Source organism: Acomys minous (assembly GCF_964271855.1).
Source record: "Acomys minous genome assembly, chromosome: 17".
In the NCBI taxonomy this organism is placed as follows: Eukaryota; Metazoa; Chordata; class Mammalia; order Rodentia; family Muridae; genus Acomys; species Acomys minous.
Window position 1 is genome coordinate 47,415,691 of NC_140500.1, and position 17,277 is coordinate 47,432,967.

Sequence of the window (17,277 nt, forward strand, 5' to 3'; positions counted from 1 at the left end):
TTTTTGTGCCAGTCTTCCTTGATGCTACACCCTCTTTTGGTGTGTTAAATGCTCTACTAAATTCTCTGGCAAGTATTTCCGTTTTAATTTTTTTCCTTCAATGTATCATTTTTAATATTCATTGTTTTAATTTCAACCTGAATCTGACAGATAAAAGGCAGTTTTAAAAAGCATATTGCTTGGTACTTGAATCTGTGCTGTAAAACAAATACTGCTGGCATTAATTTTTTTTCCTTTCTTTTGGGCCCGGGGGCTGGTTCTATATCCTATGCTGACTTTGAACTCACAATCTTCCTACTTCCACTTTCCAGGTGCTTGGCTCTCAAGTGATGGCTAGCTATCACGTGCCACCACATCTGGATACTGGCACAAATCTTATGTTATCATTTAGCAAATATCCACAAAAGTGTTTAGAAGTCTTGATTTTATAGTCAAGATTCTATTTCAATCTCTAGATGCTTTTTACAGGCCTTTAAGATACAGAATCAAATTTTCTGGAGAGAAGTTCACACACTCAATCAAACTCCAGGCTTTCTTGGTAGAGTAGAAGTGGGGGTGTCTTGAGTTTTCCTTGAGGATCGATACTAAAAAATCCAGACAGGGGTCATGATACTGTTGATTTACCAAAAGGCTCTAACAACACAGGTGCCAGAGAATAATTTTGGGAGGAAAAAAATCTGCCATTGTGAGATGACATGTTAACAGGAGTACAAATTCCCATTCAAAGTTTCCCCAGGAGAACTAGACTTTAAGTAGATGTTTACCTCTTAGTTCAGCTCAGAAACTCCAAAAAGGCAGGGAGAATGTATTGTTGTTGTTGTTGTCAGAGTGACCCACATGGAAGCTCAGTAATTGTAATTGGATATTTCACTACAACCACATTAATGACTTTCTTGGTTTCCAAATAGTATTGTTGGCTATAGTAGCCTCCATAGATTCCAAGACTGTCTAGCTAACTACGAATATGAGCAGGGTGTTCTCATGGTTTTATTAAAGCAGAGGCTGTAAAACTAAATGGCAAACAAAGAGGACAAGTGGGTTAAGAAAGAAGTTATTTACCACTTTAATAGGGCTGTCCAACACTTGGTCACATAGATCATCGTGAAACCTAATTGCTTTCATAGCCTTCCTACCTCGCCAGAGGGGATGTGAATACTCTAGGAAAAAGCAAATCAAACCATAGAAAGAGGTGTCATGATAAGACTCATCGCTACAGCACTATGTACTTAACAATGCCAGACTTTGGATTTAATCAGAGGACACTTCTGCAGTCTAGGACAGCTATACAAAGCCCTAAGACATTGTATTTACAGGACTTAGTAGTATAGGGATCTACGCCCTACCATCCTGCTAGAGTCTTAATAGCGTGGTGAAGCAGGTCCCTCAAGAATCCTCATTTGCTTATCTGTGGAAAAGCTAGTAGTTCTAAAAATAGTTTCCTGGAAGAGGTTAGAACGGTTATTATATATCAGTCGAATATAAAGTATGGTTATGTAAGCCAAGCTTGCATGCTAATATTGCACAGGGTAGAAAGCAAGGAAACAAGACGTTGAGCTTCCCTGGGACACCGGGTAGAAACAGGGGGAAGCTCTTGACCCAGTAGTGTTAGGATGCCTCAGATTCCAGGAGTCCGCCTGCAGCTGGCCTTCCAGGGAGAGTGCCATGTTGGATTCTCACATGGGCATGTATCTTCCTCACCGAGAGAAAAAAAGAAACAGCAAAACAAAACAAAACTGACCAAATATCCAAAACTGAAACGGCTACACCAGCCACCTCACATTGTGGTACTGTTCATTTCTTGAAGAGAATATATAATATTTCAAAATATTATATATGTACATATATTTCAAATGGTACAAAGTAATAGTAGTTCCAAATTAGGAGATGGGTGATCGTTCTTCATGATCCCCCAGATTTCACAGAGAAAACTTGGTTTTAAAAGCTGTTTTCCATGATGCTGCCAGGAAATCCCGAGTCTTCTTCATTTGGGATGCTTTATTTCACAGAGTAAATGCACTGTGTTTATCTGTAACCAGTCCAAGTGCAAATAAGAGATCCATTTGGCTTGCAAGTATGTAAGATGTTTTAAATCCTCACAATGTATTTTCCACAGGTTGGTTTTTCCTATTTATATAACAAATGCTTCTGTTAGGTTCTTGGGTGAATCTGAAACCAAAGAAAGAAAGAAAAATGTTTCAGTAAGAAAAGTAAGAAATGAAGGAACAAAGAAAATATGTTCATGCAGAAAAGAAATATGTCTTTAATTTTATTGTATTGCCATATTCAGGTGGTTCTCAAATGATGCTCAAAGCATATGGATCAATCCTCTGTATTTCTGTTCACCCATTAAGTTCCTCTGTGTCAAAACTGAGGAGAAAGATTCTTAGAGAAATGTCTAGCCAAAACTGGCTCCATGAGTATACAACCGCTATCCAATTCCATGGGTCCTGTCCCAATAGGGCTCCATAGTTGTTTTCTTTCCTCACTGTGGCTGTTGTGAATTTACTAACAGAATTTTAATGTGAATCTTGCATTTTCTTGTTGCAGTGTGCTATAGAAATTATATAACCAATCTCCGCTCCTACGATGAGAATTTGAACTGGCCATCCCATGGCCTTGTGAAGTTGTCTGTTGTAAGACATTGAGAAGTTATCATTGGTAGCCATTGCCTAGATTAGTCCATGTCTGTGGTGGAAAAGAGGAAAACTTTTATAAGATGAAGGACTATTCCGTCCAAGGATGAGTGTTAACTGCAATCAAGAACATGCATGGGTCTATACATGCCCCTCAATCCATCTCACTGAGGATCCAAAGACTCAGATATTAAGGACAGATGCATGCTCAATGAACCACTGGCTGAGAGCATGAATGATGACTCTTGCAGGGAGAAGCCAGCTTGAGGAAATAAGCTATTGTTCTCTATCATCTCAATTTCTTGTGATGTCGGAACCAAAACCAGTGTCTTGTGCACACCAGGGTAGCATACACATATACTCCTAGACATCTTAGTTTTTTTTTTATAGCCTTGGAAAGTGTAGCAAATTAATTAAGATCTTTTTGTGTTTGGCAGACCAATAATAAAAATTTGCACTAAAACATTTCTTGGTCTGGGTAAAGAAGAATGTATGGGAATTTCTCATAGATTCCCTTTATTCCAATGGCTGACACAACCTTTGGTTGATTGTGTCTTCTTTTGCACCACAAAAAGGGCTAAAGTAGCATTTAGCAAACCGAATTGAAATTGCCTTTCTTTCATCTCGATCTTTACACCCTATCCCAATGTGGAAGACCAGGCACTCGGTCCTGCTGCCATTAAATCCAGGATCCATTAACACATTAAAATGAGATAACATAGGTTTACCTGTACTCACTCACTAAAGCAATGAATGAGTTCATTGCTTTCAGGGGTAACTGTGACTGTATAAAACAAATTTTCTTCCTTTCCTGCAGTTCTGTAAATCTTTCAACCATCTCCATGTTTAATGTCTCTTCCTTGTCTTTCAATTGCCTTTTATTTTAGACAGCAACTTGATATTACCTCTTTGGAGGTTGGTATCTTTCTCCCCTTCTCTTTCAGTATTTTAACTAAAAATTGAATGGCAATCAGAATCGTAATTTTAGGTCTGGTAGAATCTTTGTGAAGAAGAACAAGAAGCTAGAAGGTGTCAGGTCTGGGATTCTGCTCCTCTCTCTCTCTCTCTCTCTCTCTCTCTCTCTCTCTCTCTCTCTCTCTCTCTATATATATATATATATATATATATATATATATATATATATATATATATAGTGTTGTGATAATTAGAATGGACACATGCTGCCAAAGTCAGAGTCATCATCAGAGAAATAGACCAGGAGAGCATGGACAGAGGACCATGGGGGTTGTGTTGGCCGCTCACATAAGCAGCGATTTGACAAAGTGGATAATACACGCTGTGTTGTGTAATTTAAGATCTGAAAATTCCTCTTTTAGGAAACAAAACTCAAGACACTCTAATTATTGTTTTCCCCACAGGGTTAAAGCAAACCTACAGTTGATCGATTCTTCCCAAGGAAATCAATGAGACTATGCCCTGCAAGCTCCACCCTTTTGTTTTCTTTCCAACTGACTATAATTCTCTGTGCATTCCATCCATTTTCCATTCATGTCTTCAAAACACCTGGCATTCCATTTCCAGGTATAGTAAGCTTACCATAGTCCAATACCGTGTTTCCTCTGTAGGGAATTCTTCTTTTCTAAATCAAGCCAGTGTGCTAGCTATGCAAGGCTTCTGTTACTGAATATGGGTACAGCCTCAGCAATATTCCAAGTCTTTATTTGACATACTATTTTACGTAAAATAAATGTGAAGAAATATATGAAAAGACAGTAAAAGATTTTAAGGCAATATTTAGTTTTGTTTGCTACTATATAACAATGAAACAGTTTAATCAAGTAGCTCAACCAATGAGGTTTGGCCATAAAATTCTGTGATGGTGTATCAAGCTTCTCCCCAGGGGAGTGTGAGACCAACGCTATCCCACTTCCCAATGAATCTGTGACAACCTCTCAAACACGAATACTTCCTTTCTATATCATGACTTCCAGGAATCTTGAGTTTTCTTAAGGTTCATCACCTCAAATCCACCAATAGAAAATGCTTTACTTAATTCCACTTATCTTTTCTACCTCCTTAGGTTAGATTATCTCTGACAGCCACCAGTGCCAAGAGATTTCTTTACCATGGCTTGTAGTGTAGATGATACTTAAGAGTTCTATTCTCCAGCCCTCCTTTAAAAATGAACACTGGAAATCTTTAAAGTAGATCACACAGTAAAACATATTTTGCTTATCTATATTTCAGAGGCTTTCTGAGTCTTTTTTTTTTTTTTTGCCAGAATGATTTGAGTGGGAGAAAGAATCAAGTCCCTTGAAATTTTCTGGCAAAGACCTTTACCCTAGAATTTTTAAATTATTTATGCATGGTTATATGTGTGTACATGTTTTCTGGGGTATGTATGTATGCACATGTGTACATGGAAGCCAGAGGTACTATGATCCATAGTTTTTTAGACAGGGTCATTCATTGAATCTGGAGCTCACAGATTTGGCAAGAATAATTAGCCAGCAAGCTCCAGGGATCCTTCTGTCTCTGCTTCCCAGCACCAGGATAGAGGCATGTGCCATCCTCGCTTTTTATGTGGGGCATGAGAATCTGAATTCAGGTCTTTATGCTTGTGCAACTAGCACTTTAGAAGTGGCACAAAAGTTAATATTTAAACCAACAGCCCAAAAGAAATGCTTACTTGCCAGTTAATAGTTTAGAGTATTTTTTTTTCACCTTTTCACTTTTGGGAGTTGTGGGCAGTGTTCTTATTAAACCAGACTTACATATAAGAAGAAAAGAAGTGCTTTCCTTTATTTTTTTTTTTTTACCTCTTAAATAACAATAAACATAGAACTCATAAGGTTCAAAGTCCCTCTGTGAATTAAACTATTTTAAAAGTTAAATTGCTAGAGTCAGTGTTTGAAGTGGGTAGGCATATATGTATTCCAATGGGAAAAGCAGCACAGGGCGTACAAAAAATTAGCATAGCCCTTGTTTTCAGAGCATATGCTCTAAAAACTGGTGCTAGCCTACCATCCACTCAGAATGTGGGCTCCTGGACGCATGTCTGGACTCCGCTGATGTGCTTTCTGTTTGAAAGTGATTTTGACATCGAGGAGTTTGGGGTCGGGGGAATCTCATAGAGAAAAGGTGAAAGTAATGTTTGAATATTCCCAGTGTTTATAAAGCATAGGTTTGCCAAGTGTCCTCTTTCCCCCCTCTAAAAGTAGACACGAGAATTCTCAGCTGTGCATGTGGCAGAACACATACACCCTTGGCTTTCAAAGCAGTATCAGCCATGCTTGATTTCTCTTGGACCTTCAGATGCCTGGGTCATCTCAGTAACACCCTGGGTGGAGCAAACAGCATGCTCCTCCACTATCTGTTACAGTGATCAGGTTCTGCACAAGCCTCCTTTGATGAGAAAGGTGTCTGGGTGTACACTACACCATACCGATGCTTAAAATAGACTCCAAAATAAAACAGGGGCCAAGTTTAAAATAAAAGCTGCACAGCTCTCAAAACAGTTGCAGGAACTTTTTTTCTGATTATTTCATTTTTTTAGTTTTTGTGTATAAAGTCTATCTTCCAAAGAGTCACTGAAATGGAATTCTTGATATTCCATTTAAGTCTACACTTAAATATTGAACTACTTTATGAGTTGGAATAGTTTTCTTTAATGAGTTTTAGATTACAAGTCATCCTGAGAGCCAGGGGTACCTTCCATATAGGCTATCAGTCACCAGTTGACTAGGGCCTGAGACTTGGCATCAGACACTTGAGTGATATGTTCAAACCAAAGGTGATTGAAGTGTAACTTCAAGTATTCTAGCTTGTCCGGGTACCTTTCGGACAAGACATAACCACATGCAAATCTGGCCTCCTCCACCAGTTACTTAAAACAAGTTCTTTGGAGGGTAAGTAACCCAAGCCAGCCTCACTTGTGGATGCTTCCTTATGTAAGTGTTTAATTGCAATGAGAAGCAAAAATCTATGCTGAATTATTCAGAGACACACGGGTGCATATTGACAAGTTAAAGTAGTTCAGAAATATCTTTTGACCACAGGCCAAGGAACTCTGGTCATTTATTGATATGCCTTTATTTTATATATGAGAAACTTGGGTGTTTGTATACAGTATTACATAACTTTACTTCTTATTTCTGTATCACATAGCTTCAAGGACCACTTTTATATAAGTATCATGTTGGGAAAAAAGAACATATCAAGGTTCATAATATAGTGGCTAGAATTCAGGATGCTCTTCAAATTTTGCATCACTTTTTGTTGTCAGAGTAAATGTTTATCATGTGGACTTTACAACTGGTAAAGATCACTTTTTTACGTATCTAAGAAGTGAAAACATACACAAACATACTCAGATACAGACATTCTCCAGGGATGATATGCGGACAGTTGGGTGGTACACAGCATACACAGCATAGGATGGTATTAGCTGTTAAAATGCTTTCGTGCCTTTGTACTAGTGGATAAAGAATACATCTTAAGCATCCAGAACTCCAGCCATCTTCTCCCCTTTTGTCATCTCGGAATTCTGATCCCTATGTGGTGACTGGTTGGCCTAGCCACATCCATCACCCCTGGTATGGCACCACAACTCTAATACTGATGGGGAGGGGGGAGGAGACAGCCTCACTCACCGGATTTTAGAATTTTAGGAAGCTGTTGGTTTAACTAGAGCTATCAAGGAATGATTGCTGACTTTCCTTTAAACGTGACATAACTTAAAAACCGTCCTTTTCAGCACACTGCCTGGACGAATCGAGCAAGGCATGGGATTCTTATTCTGCACAGCATGGTTGCAAGGTGCAATACCCAAGTAAACCGCCCTGATGACTGCCCCTCCCCCAGCTACTTTATCTGTGACGCTGTAACATAAACCAAGAGCTACATCATGCAGAAAGGTCAGGTTCAAATTCGTAACTTCTAATTCATGGACGCACACTGACCCACCTAGTCAAGAATATGTTCGGTTTAATAAAAAACCCTCTTTTCCTCCTGTCCTATTCAAAGCCCTTCAGAGTGCCGCTAATGCAAGAGCAAAGCAAATAGTACAGTTTGAAACAAGAATGTAATATTTGGAAGCGGACTTACCCTTGTGGTCTTAATTTTGTTGCCTGTAGCACACATCCATCCCGAGTTGTCAGGGAGGGTCTTACATTCTTCTCCTTCTAGGCAGGGTTCCATCTCACACCACCATTTCCCAATCACTATGGAGGCTGTGCGAAAACAGGAAACAACTGTATTTGTACTTTGCGAAATGACCCTATATTCTGATGCTGCGTCCTCCTGCAGGTTTTAATGTTCTCTGCAGGACTACCTCCATCCTCCAAGGCTGCATAGGAAGGACTTTTCAAGGAAGCAACTATCATAACACAAACACAACGATGTCACCTGGTTGCCTTATGCACCACACTGTCCAAAATCACCTCATATGATTAAAGAATGAGAAATGGAGACACTTTTGTTTTGTGTCGCTCTGTCTGAGATAGAGTCTTGTCACATAGCTCTTCCTGGCCTGATACTTGCTACGTGGGAGATTTACTCTTAGATTTTGAGGGATTTTAACTCACTGCTTTTTGTAGAACAGGGACCTTGTGCTATTTCTTTCCAGTTAAAGGGACAAAGAGCTGAGTATTCTTCAGAATGACTGACGTATTCTTTTTAGAAAGGCCAGTTTATCCACCTAGCATTAGGTTTATCCCTTAGCCTAGGGCCTCAGAGAATTTCAAAGCCCTAGCAAAAGAAAAAAAAAAGTGAGCCAAAAAGCACAGAAGCAAAGTTGTAAAGTACAAATCAAGAGTAATGATAAAAGGAAGTTTGTTCCTTTGCACTCAAAGGTACAGCAGGTATGGGCTGTGGTTTCCCTTTTGTATGTTTGATAAGCTGTAGGAAGAACTAGTACGAGCCAAGCCTCAGGTGAAGCTGTCTTTTTAGGGTTACATCAAGGATGGCCATAAGATGCTAGCAATGAACACACACACACACACACACACACACACACACACACACACACACACACACACACACACATACACACACTGCTTGCATTCAGACCCAGGGCAAGTAGCTGAGGTGCCTATTTAACCAAAGCAGACCTGGCCTCCAGGTTGTCTCAGCATCCCTCGGTCCCTACCCATTACAGGGCTTGGCTGACAGACCCTGCCCTCTACTCTGAACTTCCTAGCCCAGGGGCAGGGTTTCCTGTCCCCCAGAGGCTCTTCACTATATAATCCAGACATTTTGGTACCCTACCCTCTCTCTCTCTCTTTCTGCAATACCTTTCTCCCTTGACCCCCTCTCTGAGTGTGGTTTCTCTCTCACCACTTTTCTGTCTCCCTCTGCATTGAGACTTCACTGATCTCCTCCTGAGAGCCGATAAACCTGCCTATATACTATAATTTGGCTTGAGTGGCTCATTTTATTGGTTAGATAATATATGTGTTCATGTGTATGTATACACACTTATGTGCATATATCCATGTATGTGTATCTATATAAACATGTATATACATATCATACTTTTATAATAACACTATAAAACTGAGGGAAAAACAAGTTTATGTTTTCTGTTTCTCACTGTGTTAGCTCCTTACAATTCCACCTGAGGTTTTTTCCATTCAAAAATCTTTTTTTTATTTAATTAATTTATTCAGATTGTATCTTAATTGTTCTTCTATCTCTTGTATCCTCCCATTCCCCCCTCCCTCCTGCTTGCACCCTATTCCTCTCCCCTATGTCTGTGACCAAGGAGGACCTCCTCCCCCACTATATGGTCATAGGCTATCAAGTCTCATCTTGGTAGCCTGCTTATTCTTTCTCTGAGTGCCACCAGGCTTCCCCACCATGGGGAAGTGGTCAAATATAGGGTACCAGAGTTCACGCCAAAGTCAGTCCCCGCTCTCCACCCAACCGTGGAGAATATCTTGTCCATTGCCTAGATCTGAGAAGGGGTTTGATGTATTGTCCTTGGTTGGTACAGTAATTTAAGCAGAGCTCCTGGGCCCAGATCTGCCCGTCCTGATGTTCTTCTTGTGGGTTTCTAGGACCCTCTGGATCCTTCTATTTCCTAATTCTCCCATACTTCTCTCACCTAGTATCCTAAAGGATGTCTTCACAACTATCCCAATCTCCTGGTAAGTGAAGACTTTCATGGGACGTGCCTCTTGGACTACTATCCAATTATAAGTGAGTATATACCATGTGACTCTTTCTGCTTCTGGGTTAACTCACTCAGTATGATCATTTCTAGTTCCATCCATTCAAAAATACTGCATTTAAGCTTTTCTCCTTTCACACTTAGACAAGAGATTTATTTATTTTTATTTAATGCGTATGAATGTTTTGCTTGTATACATGTCTGTAAACAACACGCATGCAGTGCACAAAAAGCCCAGGAGGGGGCATCAGATGCTCTGGAATTAGAGTTACAGATGATTGCGAGGGGCCACATGGTTTCAGGAACCCAACCCCAGTCCTCTGGAAGAACAGCCAGTGTTCCTAACTGCTCAGTCATCTCTCCAGCGCCCCCTTCACTCTTCCTTTAGCTAAATCCTTCCTCCCTTAGATTTCACTGTTACTCCAGCGTTGAGTAAAACCATTGGGCAGGGTTATATATAGACAAAATCAAATCTGCTTCTTTATATCACTAATATAAGAGAATTTTCAGGGGTACTTCTGCTACATTACGTGATTTTATTGTATGTGGAACAGATCAATGTTTATATGATGCCTACATCAGGCATGCTAAGAAGGTATCAGGGGTCAAAGTTCATTAAGCCTTCTATCTATATACAGAGGACAGCATGAGCTGATGAAGCATGATAGCATAAGTGTCTATCTGTTTTTCTTTTTACTATCAGTGCTACGCAACAGGCATGGAGTGGGGTTAGGTTTTTTATGTCATAGGTAAAAGAACGTATCCGTGCTGATGAATAGGGGACCATATTGAGTAAGAGAATCTAACTTTTTCTACAGCAAAGAAAATAATGTCACATTAAGTGGGAGCAAAAAAAAATATTAAAACTTCCATAAACATGAGATAGAAATAAAGATTTGCTGGTGTTTATTGAAAACTTACAATGTGTGGTTCCCTTCAACTGGTGTTTAACCAGAAACAATTTATTCACATTTATCACCAAAGCCAATGTTTACCCTTTAAAACCTACCCTGTATTTTCATACTGTGCCCCTGCGTTGAAATTACCTTGAGCAGACACTGTCTGACCTTTTGCTCTGAAGAGGTTAGTGCACTCTCAACAATTCTTTCAATGAGCATGTTGTCACTTCCCCGCTTCCTCACGGAGGCATAGCAATAAAGAACTCCTGGCAGCGAGGTCAGCCTGGAGTATTTGCTCCAGCTTCCAAAACCCTCCACAATCCCATCCTTTAGGCAGTCTGTGCCCTCTTTCAGTTGACCTACTTTGCTGCAAGCTACTACCAAAGCAGTTTCCCTTTCTGTTAGGCGTTAACATTTTCTAAGTAAATGTATAGACAGACATAAAAAAGAAATCTTCAAACTGATGAAGCACCTTTAATTCAAGTAAAGAGATGCTGGCTGTTACAGGGAAGGCTCTGGAAGAATGAAAATGTCCCCAGATATATTTATAGCAGTGACACATTCCTATTGTGGCTTTCTTTCTTTCTTTCTTTCTTTCTTTCTTTCTTTCTTTCTTTTTCTTTTTTTAAAGATTTATTTTATTTATTATTATGTATACAGTGCTCTGGCTGTACATACACGTGCAGGCCAGGAGAGGATATCAGATCATACTATAGATGGTTGTGAGACTTGAACCATGTGGTCGCTGGGAATTGAACTCAGGACCTCTGGAAAAGCAGTTAATGGCCTTAACCTCTGAGCCATCTCTTCAGCCCCATATAGTGGTTTTCTTTGCAGAATGAAGTGGCTGATCTGCCTTTCCTCAGTGAGCTGGTTCCTTCTCCAGCACTGCCTTGTTGGGTGGAGCATCCCAATATATGGACATCTTCATAAATACTGCTTTGCACGCTAGGCCAAGCTGTAGTCCCTAATGCTGCAAGTTTTAAAAATAAAACTTGTATTTCCTGCAATATCCTTTATATGATGCACAAGGAGAATATCAAACTACCCTTTTTCTTTACCCAAACTGGAAATTATTTTAAACCTTCAAACTATGGGAACAGTAACAATCTGCTAAACTCCATAAAACGAGCTTGTATCACTATAAGTTAGCTGTTTCTAAATCTAAAATTGGAGATAAAATTACAGTTAGAAAAGTGTCAATATAAAAATTCTTTTTCCTGGGATATTACTTTCTCACATACTCTGGTGCCTTACCTTTGACCATGTCCCCTGGACGGGGAGACCTGGTGGCAATCAGAGGAAGGACAGCAGGTTACCAAGAAGAGACTTGATACCCTATGATCATATAGAGGGGGAGGTAATCCCCCTCAGGAACAGTCATAGGGGAGGGGAATAAGGGGAAATTGGGAGGGAGGGAAGAATGGGAGGATACAAGGGATGGGATAACCATTGAGATGTAACAAGAATAAATTAATAAAGGAGGAAAAAAAACTAAAAAAAATTATATATGCAAAAATAAATAAATAAATAAGAAATTTCAAATATTAAGACATAGATGATTCTAGAACTTGCCCAAGTACTCCAAACAACTTTTAAGATATCTTTAGTCACAAACTTAACAAAGTCATGTTAAAATTTGTGTATAAATAAATCACTCTTCTTATAAAGTTAATTGAAATAGCATATATGTATATATACATTATGCAGGGGAGGAAAATATTATTGAAATTTCCCATTTTGAAGTAAAGTTTACTAAGAATGAAAAAAAATTCTTTTTCCTGTTCAATACATATTTATGAAATAAAATAGAAATTGATGTTATGCATTTAGTAATATTCCTAAAACTTTGGTCAATTTTCTAAGATGTATTCAAATTTCTTTCCTCCTCCACCTCCTCCTCCTCCTCCTTCTTCAGTTTTTTGAGACAAAGTTTCTCTGTGTAGCCTTGGCTGTCATGGACTTGCTTTGTAGACCAAGCTGGGCTCAAATTCACAGAGATCTGCCTGCATCTGCCTCCCTGAGTGATTAGGTTACAGGCCTGAACCACCAGACCTGGCTCAAATTTTACTTAATTGTCCCATAATTTTAAACATCCATTTTTTCCTTTTTATTTAATTGATTTATTCAGATTACATCTTAATTGTTTTCCCCTTGCCTGTGTCCTCCTGTTCCTCCCTCCCTCCTTCCCTCTTTGATACTATTCCCCTCTTCTAGGTCTGTGACAGAAGGGGACCTCCTTCCCCACCCTATGGTCACAGCCTATCAGGTCTCATCCTGGTAGCCCAGTTACCCTACCTCTGGGTGCCACCAGGCCTCCCCACCAAATGGAAGTGGTCAAATATGGGGCACCAGAGTTGATGTCAGAGTCAGTCCCCGCTCTCCACATAACTATGGAGAATGTCCTGTCCATTGGCTAGCTCTGAACAGGGTTCAATGCTTACTGCATGTATTGTAAACATCCAATTTAAATTAACACCAGTTTTTAATTCTATGTTCATTTTTTTAACACAGTGCTTTTTCTAGAGATATCATTTCCTTTGTGAAGATATGGAGGGTGAATAGGAATTTTTTGTGTTATGACTCATTTCTAAATTTTTTATTAAAAACACAAATAAAAAACTCACATCTCTGATCCCAATATTCAGGAGGCAGAGGCAGGTGGATCTCTGAATTTCAGCCAGCCTGATCGACATGAACAAATTCCAGGCCAGCCAGAGCTTCACAGAGAAACCCTGTGTCATAAAACAAAACAAAACAAAACAAAACAACCCCCCCAAACAAACCTTTTTACTCCAAACTGAGAATTTTAAAATTTAAAATGCTTTTATTTTCTTAATGTCTACTCATCTACTGTACAAGCATTTACTTGCTTATTTTATGTGCATGAGTGCTCTGCCTGCATGCACGTCTGTGCACCCGGGGTGTACAGTGCTCAGGGAAGCTAAAAGCGGTATAAGATGCTTGTAGAACTGTAAGCTTCCATGTGATCACTGGGAACCAAACTCAGTCCTCTGCAAAAGCAAGACATGCTCTTAACTGCTGAGCTATTTCTCCAACCACTCCAGCCACTTTTTAAAACGTTTAGTTAGAATACATGATTATGAGTTTTATTTTGATAGTTTCACATGCACACGTGTACACACACACACACACACACACACACACACACACACACACACACACACTTATATACATACTGTTCTTCTAGTCATGTCTGGTACATCCCTTTCTTATTTCAACTGTTTACTTACCGCCCCTGCATCTCCTGTCTATGTGTCTGTGGGTGTGTGTGTCTCTCTCTCCCTCTTTCCTTCTCTCTCTGTATCTCTCTCTGTCTCTGTGTCTCTGTCTCTGTCTCTCTCCAAAACTAGATTCTCCACATGAACAAAACACAATGTTTGTCTTTCTTTTTCTCACTACCTCTCCTTTCCCCCCAGCTCCTTCCATTTAGATTCCTTCATCTTCCAACATAGTCTTTCTTTCCTCACACAAATATATATATATATATATATATATATATATATATATATATAATTAAAATGTACATATAGAAATCTAGATTCTTCATCTGAATAAATTTTAATTGTCTCAAACTATAGTAGCTAATAATACGAATGACACTTGGCATTTGCTGAATGTCTGTTTGTGTTTCTGTATTAGATTCTTAAATTTATTTTTATTTTTTGTACATTGGTGTTTCGTCTGCAAGTATGTCTGGGTGAGGGAGCCAGATCCCTTGGAATTGGAGTTACAGATAATTGTGAGCTGCCATGTGGGTGCTGAGGTTTGAAGCCAGGTCCTCTGGAAGAGCAATCTGTGCTCTTAAGCTCTGAGCCATCTCTCCAGCCCCTTTTATGTTGATAATTTTTATTAAGTAGTCCTAGTTGCCCCACACTCACAATCCACCTGCTTCTACACCCGAGGATTAGCATTAAAGTGATGTGTTAGCACTTCTGGCCCCTGTAGTAAGAACTTAAAGTTTTTACATCATCCTCACAGTGGTTACTATTGAAACCGAATGGTTAGCCTTTCCAGTTTTACAGAGACCAGCTTAAACACAAGCCTGACAATGCTCACTTATTTATAGTTTTGTGTTCAGAATTCAGAGAACTTAAAACAATTATTGATTGATGAGTGGATGAATGAATTTTCCCTGCTATGTTACTGCTGAAAATAATTTCATGTCATACACAAACACATACAGAAGATAAAAAAAAATCACATTCAATGTCTGATGAAATTAGCTTCAGCATGCTTGCTGCTTCTCTGGTCTGCGATGCGCTTTGCTAGATTCCATTAGTTACAACATTGTACAGAATCCCCACCAGGGAACAATTTGGGAAGTGAGGAATGCTGTGCAGCAGATATGTAACTGTGACAAGGGCTTTTCATCCCTCAGAAAAACCGAGTTAATTAAACATCATCCGAGAAACCGACTTCCTCTTATCCGTAGTGATTATGAAAGGGGGGTGGCTTTAAGGTCCTTTTAACCTGGGATTTGCTCCGTGAATGTGTCATGTGCAGGAAATATCTGATCTTCAGTTCTTTCAAGGATATTCATGTCTCCTGGAGAGCTTCTTAAAAATCACTAAAGCCCCTTTAATCATGAGTCCTGGATTCCCTTTTATACCAGATCATATTGCAGCGGAGCCACAGATATGCCAAGAGGCGACTCCATGAGACCCTAGATGGCTGGCGGGCATCCTGTCCTGATGCTGCTCCTAGTATCGCCATAGTCACTCAAGAGGGGCGCAGCGAGATACTAACCCGCACCCAGTTTAGTAGATACAGCACACGAGCATCGTATTGAAGAAGAGAAGAACCCCCTTTTATATTTTCTAGGCAGCCAGCGGTTGACTCTCAGCCCAGGAATTGTTTCTCGATGGTCTTTATCTAGTGATAAAGACCATGACAGGAACCCGCTCTCCAGCTTCACTTTAGATCTGGTTTCTTAGCAGACGCACTGCTGCTGTTTGTCACGAATAAACAGGGGCACAGCGATATTCTGCAAGCAAATCCACTACTATGCCAAAAAAGCAGGCTGGCATGGGGAGGTGGAAATGGAAAACCTTTAATATACCCCAGAACTATCCTTAGAGAAGGAAACTTAGCCTTCTGGTACTTTTTTTTTGCATGAGGTCGGTCACCTGAAGATTCTAGAACCTAGATTCCATGAACAAAAATAGAGTGTGAGTAAAGGGTGCTTGGGGAAGACCAATTGGGCCATGGTGTGTAAGAGAGAAGAAAAGACAAAGAGGGAGGAGGCGTACCAAAGAGGTGTCGCTGCACTCCAAACAGACCCTGAAAGCTTTTGGTTGTTGCCATTTTTTAAAAACTTTTGTATAAAACATATTTTTAATTTTTTAATTTTTGAGATTATATAATTAGAAATTGTCTATCTTCCCTTTCCTTCTTCCAAATTCTCCCATATGCCCCTCCGTCTTCTCTTTCAAATTTATGGCCTCTTTTTTTTGTTAATTGTTATTGCCTGCATATATATGCATAAACATATATATACATTATACATATAGATCATATGGATATACATATATGCATATATACATCCATGCATACACACACACACATATATAACATGTTCAGTCTGTAAAATATTAATTGCATGATGTTTTCAGGGCTGACCATTTGGCACTGGAAAAGCAATTGGAAGGGGAAGGTCATCTCTCCTGCTCCCAGCTTTCCACAGTTGCCTGTAGTTCATTGTGTAGGGTTGCAGCCTCTTGTGCTTTTCCCCAGTCTACTTCAGCATGTCCACTGACCTTGTCCTTGGTCAGCTCCTGTGTAGGCAGTGATGTTGGTGAGACTTTTATGGGTACTGCTTCTGATGTTACTAGAAGACACAATCTCACACCTAAATCCCTGATACTCTGGTTCTTACCATCTTTCTGGCCCCCTCTTCCACAATGTTCCCTTCCGGAGCCTTATGTGTGGAAGAGTTTTATAGGTGCATCCACTTAGACTGGGCTCCACAACTCTGCGTTTTGATAGCTTGTGGTTATCTGTGGTGGTCTCTGTCTGTCAGGGCCTTCGTATGTCTTTCAGGCTTTGAACTTGCTGCCTCCCCACCTTAGTGTTTCAAATACCAAGGAATGCAGACACTGCCATTATGCCTAATTCACATAAATGCTTCACTTGGGGAACCTGCAGTGGAACACCTAAGAAGTGCAGGCCTGGGAGCTTGTTTTTATGGCTTACGAAAGTCTGAGCATAAATTAAGTGGTCGAACATATGATCACGTTTATAGGATCATAAGTACATCAATCAAGACAGATTTCCACCTTCGTTTTTATCCAACCTGTCATGCAATGAAAGAAACAACTCCATAGGGATGGGACAGCTCTCCAGCCTCCCTTTTCACAGAGTTGTTGGAGCACAGTTGCAGTGGTCCTTTTCAGCAGACCTGCAGAAAATCCAAGTAGGCACTGTCTTTATCCAAGCAAACAGAAAATAAAAAGCGTCAGATACCCATCTCTACGGTTTCTCCAGACTCCAGCCTATGATCACACACATGAGGGAGTGACCCAGCCTGCAGGCACTGTGCGTTGTCAAGCTCCGTGGTATGTGCTCAGTGACATGTCTGTGATACAGGGGC

General features: G+C 39.9%; 1 protein-coding gene across 2 annotated transcripts in view; it reads right to left on the bottom strand.

Annotated features, from left to right (window-relative positions):
- Positions 1 to 1,035: 1,035 nt before the first annotated feature.
- Positions 1,036 to 17,277, bottom strand: part of TAFA1 (TAFA chemokine like family member 1) — a 533,282-nt gene continuing 517,040 nt past the window's right edge. For both annotated transcript variants that reach the window (XM_084764930.1, XM_084764929.1), the window contains exons 4-5: positions 7,701 to 7,825; positions 1,036 to 2,166 (exon numbers count right to left, since the gene is read on the bottom strand). In XM_084764930.1, the coding sequence (XP_084621056.1) occupies positions 2,149 to 2,166; positions 7,701 to 7,825 (143 nt within the window). In that variant the 3' untranslated portion in view covers positions 1,036 to 2,148. The remainder of the gene's footprint in view (positions 2,167 to 7,700; positions 7,826 to 17,277) is intronic.